This window comes from Vigna angularis, chromosome 1, assembly GCF_016808095.1.
Source record: "Vigna angularis cultivar LongXiaoDou No.4 chromosome 1, ASM1680809v1, whole genome shotgun sequence".
NCBI lineage: Eukaryota > Viridiplantae > Streptophyta > Magnoliopsida > Fabales > Fabaceae > Vigna > Vigna angularis.
Window position 1 is genome coordinate 991,606 of NC_068970.1, and position 12,666 is coordinate 1,004,271.

At 32.4% G+C, this 12,666-nt stretch overlaps 3 protein-coding genes across 3 annotated transcripts; 2 read left to right on the forward strand and 1 right to left on the reverse strand.

Moving 5' to 3' along the window:
- The first annotated feature begins 929 nt into the window (after positions 1-929).
- Positions 930-1,824, forward strand: LOC108330201 (uncharacterized). Its single transcript, XM_052871895.1, has one exon. The coding sequence runs from the start codon at positions 1,146-1,148 to the stop codon at positions 1,644-1,646; it is 501 nt and encodes a 166-aa protein (XP_052727855.1). The 5' UTR covers positions 930-1,145; the 3' UTR covers positions 1,647-1,824.
- A 154-nt stretch (positions 1,825-1,978) lies between these two features.
- On the forward strand, positions 1,979-4,276 carry LOC108341998 (two-pore potassium channel 1). The gene is made up of 2 exons (XM_052871896.1): positions 1,979-3,452; positions 3,553-4,276. The coding sequence occupies exons 1-2, from the start codon at positions 2,571-2,573 to the stop codon at positions 3,775-3,777; spliced, it is 1,107 nt and encodes a 368-aa protein (XP_052727856.1). The 5' UTR covers positions 1,979-2,570; the 3' UTR covers positions 3,778-4,276.
- Positions 4,277-7,197: 2,921 nt separating this feature from the next.
- On the reverse strand, positions 7,198-9,592 carry LOC108323849 (pentatricopeptide repeat-containing protein At4g16390, chloroplastic). The gene has a single exon (XM_017556631.2). It carries the CDS (start codon positions 9,488-9,490, stop codon positions 7,361-7,363), a length of 2,130 nt encoding a protein of 709 aa, XP_017412120.1. The 5' UTR covers positions 9,491-9,592; the 3' UTR covers positions 7,198-7,360.
- Positions 9,593-12,666: the final 3,074 nt, after the last annotated feature.

The following is a 12,666-nucleotide window of genomic DNA, read 5'->3' on the forward strand; positions in this document are numbered from 1 at the left end:
CAAATATTGATCCTAGTCTATAAAGTGTTAATATAATACTCTGTTGTAATTAAATTGAATTTGTAATTTTAAAATTTAAATTAAATCAATGATTTGTACCCATTTAATATTTTATTTCTTCAATTTAATTAAAAATCAATTGAGGGAGGAATTATTATATTCGACCCGTAAGGATAATCAATTTACTGTAGCTGATAACGTACAACAACTACTGCTATAAATACATACCAATTATTTATTTAAACACGTAAGGAATTATTTGAATAGGAATAAAGATAATGAGTAGTTAGCAACAACACGTATCCAAATAATAATTACCCTAAGTGCATGCAAGGTGGAGGGCCATCTTACTTAGACGGAAAATAGATAAATACTAACCATTTTTAGAATAATAAAAGTAAATTTGTAGATATTAACATTGATTTAATTAAAAAAACACAATTTAAATATGTTAATATAGAATTATTTTTATAAACTAGTTTATGCATAAATTAATATTAATTTTGGAAAAATTTGATTCCATTTTTTCCTTTTAATAATATATATACAGCAATCCCAAAGACAATAAAGATAAAAGCCAAACCTACATAATATATCTGTGAAGAAAGTTTTTAAAGCAAAAGATGATTGTTGCTTACAGAATGTAATATAGGTTAGAGTAATTATATAATTAAACAATACTTAATTTGGTGAATAATTTTTGGATTATTAATGATGTTGTTCGAGATTGTTGATGCATGTAGTTGTCGGCGGAGACTGGTAGCAGCTAGAAACTTCACCCAACTTCTTTCATAAATGAGAGAATCTTTCTCCCATTCTTTGTTGGATTCTCTCTTCCAACTTCACACATTTCAATCTGGTTTCGTTGCTTGCAAAATTCCACTTGTATCATATCATAATTATCTGTTTCATGATAAAAACTAGGTCAATTTCGTAAATTGATAGAATAGTCTCCATACAACTTTGATGATGCCAATTTCATGCTTATAAATAGGAGGATGGTTAGAGTTCCTTAATTTGTTCACTCAACCCAACCAAATACTATAATCCATTCAACTATACAAGGATTAGCTACTAATTAATCTAGGTTTTGGCAGAAGAGCAAACATAACAGCCAATTAAGATCTTGTAAAAATCAGATTGATATGAAGAAGAAACTGAATTTGAAAACAATTCTGCAGTTTGTTTTATCAGTGTCAGTGTTTTGTTTATTTGTATGGTACTCTTCTGGCTTTTTCATACTTCCTCAGTGTTTCAATGCTTACTTCTCCACCTGCCTTTTCTCCATGCTCAGTCCCACTCTTCAAAGAAAATACATGTTTATCATCTGCAATGCCATCCTTGCTCTTCTAGCCATCTCACCACCTTTTCATGTACAGCTTCAGGCACAGGTTTCTGAAGAGGCTCTTGGAGATTTTCTTACTATTGAAGAAGCGAAAACGCAGGAAGATTATTCTGAACAAGTATCTGCAGCTGAACATGACACGGAAGTGTTGATTATTGGAGAGGAAGAAGGAGAGACAGGATATAGTAGTGAAGATCAACTGGCAAATACAGATGAACTGAATAGAAAGTTCGAAGAGTTTATAAGGAAAATGAAGGAGGAGATCAGGATTGAAGCTCAACGACAACCAATTGAAGTGTAGTACTTGCAATGATGATGATAATTATGATGATTATCGTCGCCAATTATTATTCCAAATGTTTATGAAATGTCTGTTCGGAATGAATAAATCCTAAACCTTTAAAAATATATATTAAAGATGGATAACTTTTAAAAATTAATTAGAATCAAAATAAAAATTGTGTGTCTATTAATATAAAAATAATGAACTTAAAGAGTTAATCATGACAAAGTTAAAGTTAAAAAATATTTGTAAATGGAATGAAAGTTTACAATCAATAAGATTGAAGTTTAAAATGCTCACTTCTTTTTTTAAAAAAAAAAATTCATTTCACAACACACTCAATTATTAATCATAAGATGAATAACATCGTCTCTTCCATGAATGAACAATCTAAAAATTGAGGAATAGTACGAAATATTTTGAAAAGTATTCTTAATTTAAGGTGTTTTATGGTTTTAAAGTGTCCATTTGGAAGGATGAGAGATACTATTGGCTACTTTTAATGAATTCTGAATTTCCTTAAATGGGATTTCAAAATAGAATTTTCCATTTTGGTTAATCTATCAGAATTTGAATAAGTGTGATCATCAGTCTCTTTCCTGAACAAGTTGATCAACTTCCCAGGTAGCTAAACCTTAATCATCAGTTATGATCATGTTTTTGCGCTTTAAGCTATTTGATTTCGCAAATGTTAACATGCACGGACCTAGAAAGATAATTCCATGTGCTGTCAAGTAATTTTTCAAGAAGGGAAAAGGAAAATCAGATCAGTTTTGTTGGACATAAACCTGCATTTCTGCACCTTTGAACATCCAAAAGGGAGTAGTTTCATAAATCCATTGTTTTGAACCATCAATCTTGAGATAAGGGCCAAATTAAGTCCCTCAAAATTTCAACCTTTTCAGGTGATCTGTTAACGTATGAAGTTTTTTCATCAAGCTGATGGGTGGTGATGAGGCTCGACAATCATTGCTTTCAGAACATTCCAATGAGAAAAATGACCTTCAAAGGAGAAAGCCTAGAGGTGGTGATGTCTTGGAGAAGGAGATCAAGATCAAAGGAGAAAATGATGAACAAAAGCCTTTGAATCCTCAACGTACAGATGTAAAACCACTAGCAGAATTCCATTTCAGGCCAGTGTTGTTATGGTTAGCTGCATACCTAGGGGGAGGAACTATTTGCTTCCTTCTCACACAGGATCAGATAAAGGGCATAAAAACAAATGGGTTTCTTGATGCCATTTACTTCTGTGTTGTAACAATGACAACAGTTGGATATGGAGATCTTGTGCCAGATAGCCAACTGTCAAAACTTCTTGCTTGCATTTACGTCTTCACTGGAATGGCTCTTGTAGGGCTAATTCTTAGCAAGGCAGCAGATTATATTGTTGAAAAGCAGGAAATAATCTTAGTTAAAACCATATTCAAGGGTGAAAATATTGGTCCAGAACAGCTTTCCAAAGAGGTTGAAACCAACAAAGCTAAATACAAACTCATCCTCACAGCATCCATCTTTTTGGTGCTAATGATTGCGGGGACTATTTTTCTCTATTTTATTGAAAATCTAGATTTTGTTGATGCCTTTTATTGTGTTTGTTCCACAGTCACTACTTTAGGTTATGGTGATAAGAGCTTTTCCACCACTTTTGGTCGTGCTTTTGCTGTGTTCTGGATATTGAGCAGCACCATTTGCTTGGCTCAGTCTTTTGCTTATATTGCTGAACATTATACCGAAAAAAGACAAAGGTCCCTTGCAAAAAGGGTTCTTGCACGAAAATTGTCCCACCTTGATCTTGAGGCAGCTGATCTTGATGGAGATCATGTGGTCAGGTAAATAGAACAACTGCTCTTGGTAATGAAAACAATGATGATAATAATAATAATTGTAAGCTTATAAGGATTGTTCTTCTCTATATCATTAATAGATTGCACAAATATTTAGCTTAATTATAAGTCATGAAATGTTCACATTCAACATTCTTCGTTATTTCAGTGCTACAGAGTTCGTTTTGTATAAGCTGAAGGAAATGGGAAAGATCAGCCAAGATGATATTTTAGCTGTTCTGGATATTTTTAGACAACTAGATTTTGATCAATCAGGAACACTGACAGAAGCTGATCTCAGATATAACCCCCTGACTGAAGAGTGAGGTGAATTATTGACTGTTATATGGAAATACTTTTTTGACTATGAAGGTGATCGAGGCATGTAGTTTTGATGAGGACATGAAGAAAAATTGTAAGGAAACAGTCACTGAAGTCAAGGAAAGACAAGATCCAACAACTTCAAAAGCATGATAACATGAACTAAAGCTAGCAAATGTGTTAGAAAAATAGTAAATACTTTTGTTTGTAGAAATCTATCTTTGTATTCTTGATCTTGTTATAGTGTTTTATGGGAATAACCCTTTGTCAGTTCATCTATGCATTTCACTATTTCAGCCAAGGCATCCATGAGATGTGGAGTAAAATATTAAATAAAGTAATCATGTGGAGAAGTTCATACTTTTATTTTCTTTCATACTGCTGATTCATTGTACATGATTGATACAATTGCCACTTAGACCTGAATCTGGATACAGAGAACAAGTTATCAATGATAATTGTTTTGGACATAAAACAAAGCTTGAAATTTTCACTTTAGAAGTTTGGAGAGTCTTCAGTGTGTTCTGGCACGCTTGTTACATAATCCAAGAGTCCTTCACCAGCTTTTTCACCGTGTACATGATCTTCAGTTGAAAATTTGGAAACCCCTCCAAAAGCTATTATTGCAGCCAATAAGACCGTAGTGGAAGCAAACAAAGGCCAGAAATACGCCAGAATGTTCATAATTCGTGGTGCTGCATATAGCATCAGGAATAAGGACAGTGAAAATGCTATTGCAATGGTGATATGGTATTTATACTGCACAAGCATTTTTGTAACATCCATGGGAGAGAGAATTGAGGGATAGAGGAAGCAGAATGGAAAGATAGAGAGGGAATAAGAGTGTGGTTATATCTTCAATAATATTATTGAGTTTGCTGTTTATATTCTGAAGAGATTTTGAATTGGAAATGGTTTTCTGAATGATTCTGAGAGCTTGCTTGTTCCATCTGCCACTTATTCTTCTTCTAAAAGCTAAGATGCTTCTTAAAATGTTCTCTCAATAATAAAGTAGGTGGCTATGGTAAGATAATTTTAGACATTCACCTAAATATATAGAACCAGTGCAAATGAAAAATTCTTCAATTTCGATGACCCTAATATTTATATCAATGATGATATATAGTCATTCCTTAAAAGGTGTATTGGCTTGGTAATGCCAAATTTTGAATTAGAAATGTTGGATGAAGTCTGAGTGAACAGGAAAGGAACATATTCTTATTCTTATTCTTATTATGCTTTATGGGGATGCTGTGATGAGGATCAACAAGACAAGAAAACATGAATTGTTGAATGAACATTTGATTGAGGCTAAACTTATTCTTCCTTTGGATTTAAGGTTTCTCTAAACCACACATGAACACTATTCCCCTCATCATTATTTAATGAAAGAACCTTCCAAAACAATTCTAATGTTTTTCTTACCCAAACTCAGGTTTTGTAGTTATCATGATGATAATCAAGTCTCACATCGTTTACTGTGTTAAAGATTAAAGATTATTCATATATACTTTTTTTACTTGGAATTTGAACTAAATTATATACAAGCATTGGTTCATGAAGCCAAGGATAAAGGAGTGTGCTATTGTAAACAATATTAAACTAATTATTATTGCTTTAAAATTAAAACTTAGAATGGGCTCAACTTCAACTTCACTCTCCTTAACTTAAACATTCCAAATTTACCTTCTGAGCTAGGATTTTTCATTTCAATTTCAGACTCTATGATATATAGATATTTTAGAATGTATTATTTAAAATATAAATCTATATTTTAACTTTTAATTTGTATTACAGATTGTACTTAAAAATATTCAATTTAAAATATAAAATAAAATATACATCACAATTTAAAATATAAAATATATTTCCAAAATATATTTTTAAAATATAAATTTTGAATTTTAAATTATATGTTTTGGAATATAAAATAAAAAAATCATTCCATATTACAAATTTTATATTTTAAAATGTATAATCCAAGATATAAATTTATTTTTCGAACTATATATTTCAATACAAAATAAATAATATATTCTAGATTACAATGAAATGTATTTTTGAATAAGATAATACATATTAATATTTGAGTAGTTTATAAATTTTTACGTATGATTAGATTAAAAAAATTATATTTATCTATTTTTAAAATTTAAAAAGAAAAATGTATCAAACTTTTAGACAGAGAAACAGAGATAAATTTTAACTTCATATCAAAATTCAGCTATTAAAATATTTAACCCAAAAACTTTTTCTCGTTCTCATTTTGTTCTTGTGCTTTCTTCTTATTCAACTTCTCCTGTAATTTACACTCTGCAATGTGTCTTGCATGATCTTCCACTAGTTATCTAAGCACCTCTGTTTACTCACATTTTGAAAACAGAACAATTTTAGAATATAGAAATCAATTGTAAATGAAAAGAAAAAGGTTTGCGAGAGTCTTAAACTAAAGGAATAAAAAACAGAACATGCTAGTATAAAAAACACACAGATGAGCGTGCTGCACTTTTCTTTACATTTCAAGAATCAACCAAATTCCTGAGAAAAGACGTATATTATCCTTTATTTAAAAAAAACTGCAATAACTAGTTGGACAATTTGGGAGAGCTTAAAATTATGATTCTCCAATCATTTAATAGCTCTGCATCCAATCATTTTGGCACCCTCTTGCAATCCAGAATTTGAGAAACTATACTTCTCTGGTTAACAGCAATTGCGAATGTTTCTTACTCAACATAATCTTCACTTTCCTCATTTTCACATTTGTATTGTCATTTTTTCTACGAGATACCAAAGACTCAACAGATTGTGTCAAGTAAGGCACAAAGACGGTAAACCTCCCCAATCTGCAGCCACCTGCAAACCAGCATGTATCGTTTGAAATAAACAGAGTTCAATGCCTTGGAAGCATTGAACTTTCTTTTTCCTCCTTCAAGAAGAGGACCTCTGGTTTCCTTCTTTGGTTGAAACTGAAAAGCCCAACAGTTTCCCGTTGGGCATTGATTAGATGAAGTTCAGAGTACTTTAAATAAAGACATATATGGTTAATTATGTTGGATAGAACAAACGTGCAATTAAGTTGGATGATTAACTTCTTTAAAAGGACAGAAAGGGGTAATTTCCGGCAGAAAAAGTCAATGACGACATGCACACAAAGGAGGGACTTGAACTTTCAAAGTCATAGCATGAACTCCGAAAACCGTAACATTTTCGTTTAACTATTCTTTTTTCACAAAAAATACTATACATCTTAATCAAATCAAAGTCAATCCCAACATAACTATTTGAAATAAGGCTAGAGTTGACCACATATTTAGAAGATATTAACAAATTTCGATATCACTCAAATGCAAATAAACCTAGCCAGTAGCCATCATGCTTGAGAATAAATATTACTGTCAGATCTACATTTAGACTATAAGACATTCATTATAAAATAATTATATATCTGAATCTAATACAAAAAATTCCTCCAAAGACAAAGGAAAATGCATAAATCTGCATGGCATTTCATTCCTTGAAACAACATAAACAATGGAGAAAAGATGTAGTTGGAATTACCTAAACCCCATAGCCCAATAACATTAATTATGCAGTAACCAGTTCCCTAGACTCCAGCCATGACTTGGCTGCTACCTGTGTAGTCAAAAACCAGCCAGCCTTATCTGGAGCCTCGTGGAATGGAGCGTTGAGTTCGTTTAAATGTGACTCAACAACACTTGCCAAACCTTTTTCCGAATACCTGTGTTTCCCATGACCAGTATTAATACCAAGCACTGGTGGAAGATCCTCTCCTGATTCCAAAACCTTGGACAAATCATTTATCCAAGCATGTAACGCAGTAAGCGAAGCTCCAAGCGAGAGACTCTTCAGATGCAGAGACCATTGAGTTTGAGACTTGGTCTGTATATCCGTATATATTTCACGCGTCAACCCCAGGTCCAGAAGCTGGCATGCCATGTCCATCAAATTCAGGTTGACACTAAGATCGATCAGAGAATTGCAAAAGGGCTTCTTTACTTCATCAGCAATTGAATCAAAGAGTTCAGAAGCTTCTTTTCTAAACTCTCCATCGCCCTCCTCCAGCCCTTCGACCAAATATCTTACCACAGACCCAAGCTTTGGATTAGCCTTATCCACACAATCTTTTAGCTTGAAAAGTTCTTCTTTCGGTGTTTGGGTCATAACATTCAGAAGACAACCACAGAAACGGTCGTCTGGACTGAGACCCAAATCCAAAAGTTGATAAAACGTCTTCACAACATCATCAGTACGTCCGGCCTTCCCGTAGCACTGCACGAGCGACGTCAGAACAAAAATAGTAGGCTCAAAGCCAGATTCAATCATTTCATTCAACATTCTTTCAGCATCTGAAACGTTCCCACTGCAAGAATATATGGTAATCAAGGACGAGAACGTCCAACTGTCACAAAGGCAAGTTGCAGAACTTTTCATGTCTTCGAAAATCTTAAATGCCTCATCAGCAAGACCAAGATCGGCACACATAGCTAAAAGGGTATTGTAAAGATGAGTATTCATCTCCATTCCCTTTTCCCTCATTTCCTTGTAAACAAAGAGAGCGTCTTCGCTGTAGCGCCCTCTACCATAGGCTCGCAAGAGAGACGCATAAGTCACCCAATTCGGTGACAATCCATTATTCATCATCTCCGTAAATATACTCTTGGCCTGCCAAGGCCTCCTAGCCCTCCCCATGGCATCTAAAAGAGTATTATAAATAACCATGTTTGGTTTAACACCAAGAACCTTCATCTCTTGGTAGACATTTAAGCATCCATCGTAATTCCCTGCCAAACCATACATCCTAATCAAGGTAGAGAAGGTAACGGTATCAAGGCGCCAACTCTCGGTCCTTGCACGATCATACAAGCGCAAAGCCATGTCAATGTTACCAGCCCTGCCATAAGCATCAATCATAACCGAGTAGGTAACTTCATCAGGCTCACAACCAAACGATGGCATCTTTTCAAACCACTCAACGGCCTTATGGGGCACCGAACAAATCCTAGCGCAGCTAATTATGGTCGAGAAGGTGACATTATCAGGCCTGACCCCTCTCTGAAGCATTTCATCAAACACCTTCTCGATGGCATCCATATCTCTGTTCTTCCGAAACACCTTGAGAGTGACGTTGTAGAGAATGGCCTCTCTGGAGGGTCTAATCCTACGCTGAAAGTAGCTGAGAACAAAGGGCACGACAAGGGAATTTGACATGTTGTTGATGACAGTTACAGCGTCTTGCTCTAAAACCCTACCCCCCAAATTCTTCAAAACCAGAGACACGTCCTCTTGAGAGGGATTGCAAGAGTCCAAGGAGTTGGCGACATTGACAAGAGACTTGTACCTGGCATCGTAGGATTTTCTCTCGAGTTGTTTCGCCCTCGGGCTTCGGGGATTCACCCAAATACGACTACTTTTATAGGAAGACGTGGAATTTCCCTCCGGATTCCCCTCCGATGGTATCTGTTCGGAAATGGGTTCGTGCAAGGACACCTGGGGAGCATGGAGAAGGGTTTTCGAGTGCAGGGTCGCAGAATGAGAATGAGAGGGTTGAAAAGAAGAGGAAGACAAGTTTCGAAGTTTGAATTTGCGCGAAGAGGAAGAAGAGGAGGAGGAGGATGAGGGAGAAGAAGAAGAAGAAGAGATGGAGGGAAAATCGTGGAAGAGAGAAGAAGGAGAAGAGCAGATATTGTAAGCCATTTTTGCAGTCTATGCTCTGTTCTGCATCGCCTTATCTCCCACCTCACACTACCACCTTCAACAAATATCTAAAGAAGAGTGAGATATGAAACTAAGAAAATAAATGTTTTTTTCTAAAATGTCAAGAATAATATTTATTCGATGTTTTTAATATAAGCTCAAAAAGATAAAACATTGAAATATGTACTTGATATTTTTTTAAAATTTGTTTAACATTATGGATCTTTATAATAAAAAAAAATCGAAACGGATATATATATATATATATATATATATATATATATATATATATATATATATATATATATATATATATATATATAAAGGTCCACATGAATCAAATTTTTTTTAAAGAAAGCATGAGATATGATACATTTGCTCAATATAAACACGTGTAACGCGCTTCATACTCTATGGATTAGGGGCGCAAAAAGAAATACCCCAAACCCATCCAACCCATTGACCCACATCACTAAGGCTATATTATAACTTATAAGCACGACACGAACAAAACAACATTAAGAGAAAAAATAAGTAATATAAGATTTACATTTACATGCTTCCACCTATCTTTTTATATTTACGGAATTGTCTCAAATACATTTCATTCTAACTAAAAAATTTTCAAGTTTTTTAAATCAATTTGACCCAATAATCTCAGAACAAAAATAATTAATAGAAATCAAAACAAAATATGATAAAGTAAAGGACTTTTTTTTTTCTTTGATTATTTTCACCATATATTCAATTTCTCCTTTTCCTAATTGTAGTATTTTGTTTTGAATTGTCTGAATAACATTAAGTATTTATCCAAATAAATATAAAATATGTTTTTGGTTTTTTAATGCGAAATTTAATTTTTTTTTAAACTTTTATATATTTTAGTCTAATAATTTTAAAAATTGATGGATATAATTTTTTAGATTTTAAAATTTTTTAAAATATCTAACTCATCTTATAATAACATTTAAATTTGTTTAGTTCAATGAAAAAATATATGACAATTAAAAACGTAACTAAATTAAAAAGATTACGTCATTTATTTTTTAAAATTTGAAAAAAAAAATATATCAAAGTTAAAAAAAAATTAATTTTGTATCAAACTTCAAATACTAAAATAATATTTAACTCTAAAATAAAAATAAATTATGGTGTAATATTTAGTATTAAGGATGTAGTATTCAATAAATATATTATTTATTTTATTATTTATCATTGGGCCCAAGCAGTGGTGCTGCATAGGGTGCCACGTTTGATGGGTATGTTTGTCATTTTACAATTGTAAGTATTAATGGTGCCACATACGATAAACCGTACCAATTGAAAAGTTTATCAAAGTTCTTCTGCTTTGCTTTTTGGTAAAAGGCCAAAAGCCTGAAAGCTATCATTTTGGAAAATATGTTATATTTTATCAATTTTTAAAAGGTAGAAATAAAAGGAAATAGACTTTCTTTAGACCAGAGGAAAGAGAAAATAAATTAAAAAATAAAATTAAATGTTTACCTATTTTTTATAGAGTGTAGATATGTGAGAAATAGAATAAAAATTGTAAAGTAGTATAATTTAACTTATTCGAAAAGAGACGGTGAGAGAAATAAAATCATGTAAATAAGTTAGGTTAGAGTTTGATAAGTCTAACACTTATTTGTATTTATTTACTCAGTACATATTTTTTCTTAAGCTTTAATAGTCAGCTATGTCTTAAGTATAGGTTTATATGACATTATTTCATTGAAATACGTCACGAACAAGCAAATAAAATCAATAAGGCCAACTATTTGAAATCTTGTCTACCGCAAAAATTATTCTATGCTCATTAAAGATTAAATAAAATAAGGAAATTTAATTTGTAGAAAATAATAAATCGTAAGTCATCACCAGATAATGCATAAATAAAAAACATACATTAGTAAAAGAAAAAAACCTCTAAATCACATACTTTAAAAACTACCACTACTCTTAAAACACTTTATAGGTTCTCACATATATCATATTATTCATTTGATTTATGTTCTATTTTTACAATTCAGTTAGAAAATAATTAATGGATATTATTTTTGGTATTTCCTGTAGTAACAATTTTATTATAAATAAATAAACACACACATATTTCCATTTACATTTAACACTAACGTAAATCATATACTTTGGGATGCTGATATTGAAAGGAGAGTGCGAAGTTTCATAAGGTTAATAAATATTCTAAAGCGTCTAACCACATTGCTTGAAATGATGAAAAAAGCTGGCACTGATTAATTAGGAAAGAAGAAATTTGGTAGCTAATAATTTAATGCTGATTGATCTGGTTTGAATCATACGAACTGTTGTAAACAACATAAAAGAGATACTTTTTACAATATTTTCTTGATAATATTTTAATATTATTTCTATGTCATTGGTCCAAATTTTTTTTCCAATCAATAATAATTATTATTATAAATATTAACATGTACCAATCGTAATGACACGTCAAGAAAATGTGTTGAAAGAATCGTTATCTCAACATAAACCAGACATTATCTTCAGACGAAAGCAACTTTTATGACTTGCCAAGTCCCTTTCACTTCAGCCGTAAGAAACCATTTCAAGTTTTATTTTTTGCTCCTTCTCTGTTTAAAGAGGCAAAATTAAAGTAGATGTGTTTTGGATCGACGGTGATTCCGCGTATATGGATCCATATCCATCTATTTATACAAATTACATCATAAGTTGTTGGGTAGGAAAGAAGAGAACATGGTTGCCAACTTGTCACTGTCCGATGAAGTCATTGTTCAGTAACCACTAAAGCATGAGCGGGCAAAGCGTATTCATCTTTCTCTAAAAGACAACGTGCAATAACATCATTAAATCGTCACCTTCCTCACCCAAAATTCCCCCAGCAAAATACCAAGTGAAAAACAAGAATTTCCTAATGTAAATACAAACAAACCAGTGTCATTCTTATTTATATTTTTTGTTGTTTGTAACCAGAAACCAACAAGAAAGAATTTGTTAGGTTTACTTTCATAAGAAAATCGAGCATCACCAAATTGAGTAACTGAAGCCCGTGTAAACGCAAAATGGAAATAATTGAGAGTATTTATCATGACACTGACCTAATTATTCAATATTATTAGTGGTGTTATTGGAGTTAAAAAGTTACCTTTGTTTTGTCAAAAAAGCATATTGATAATTCA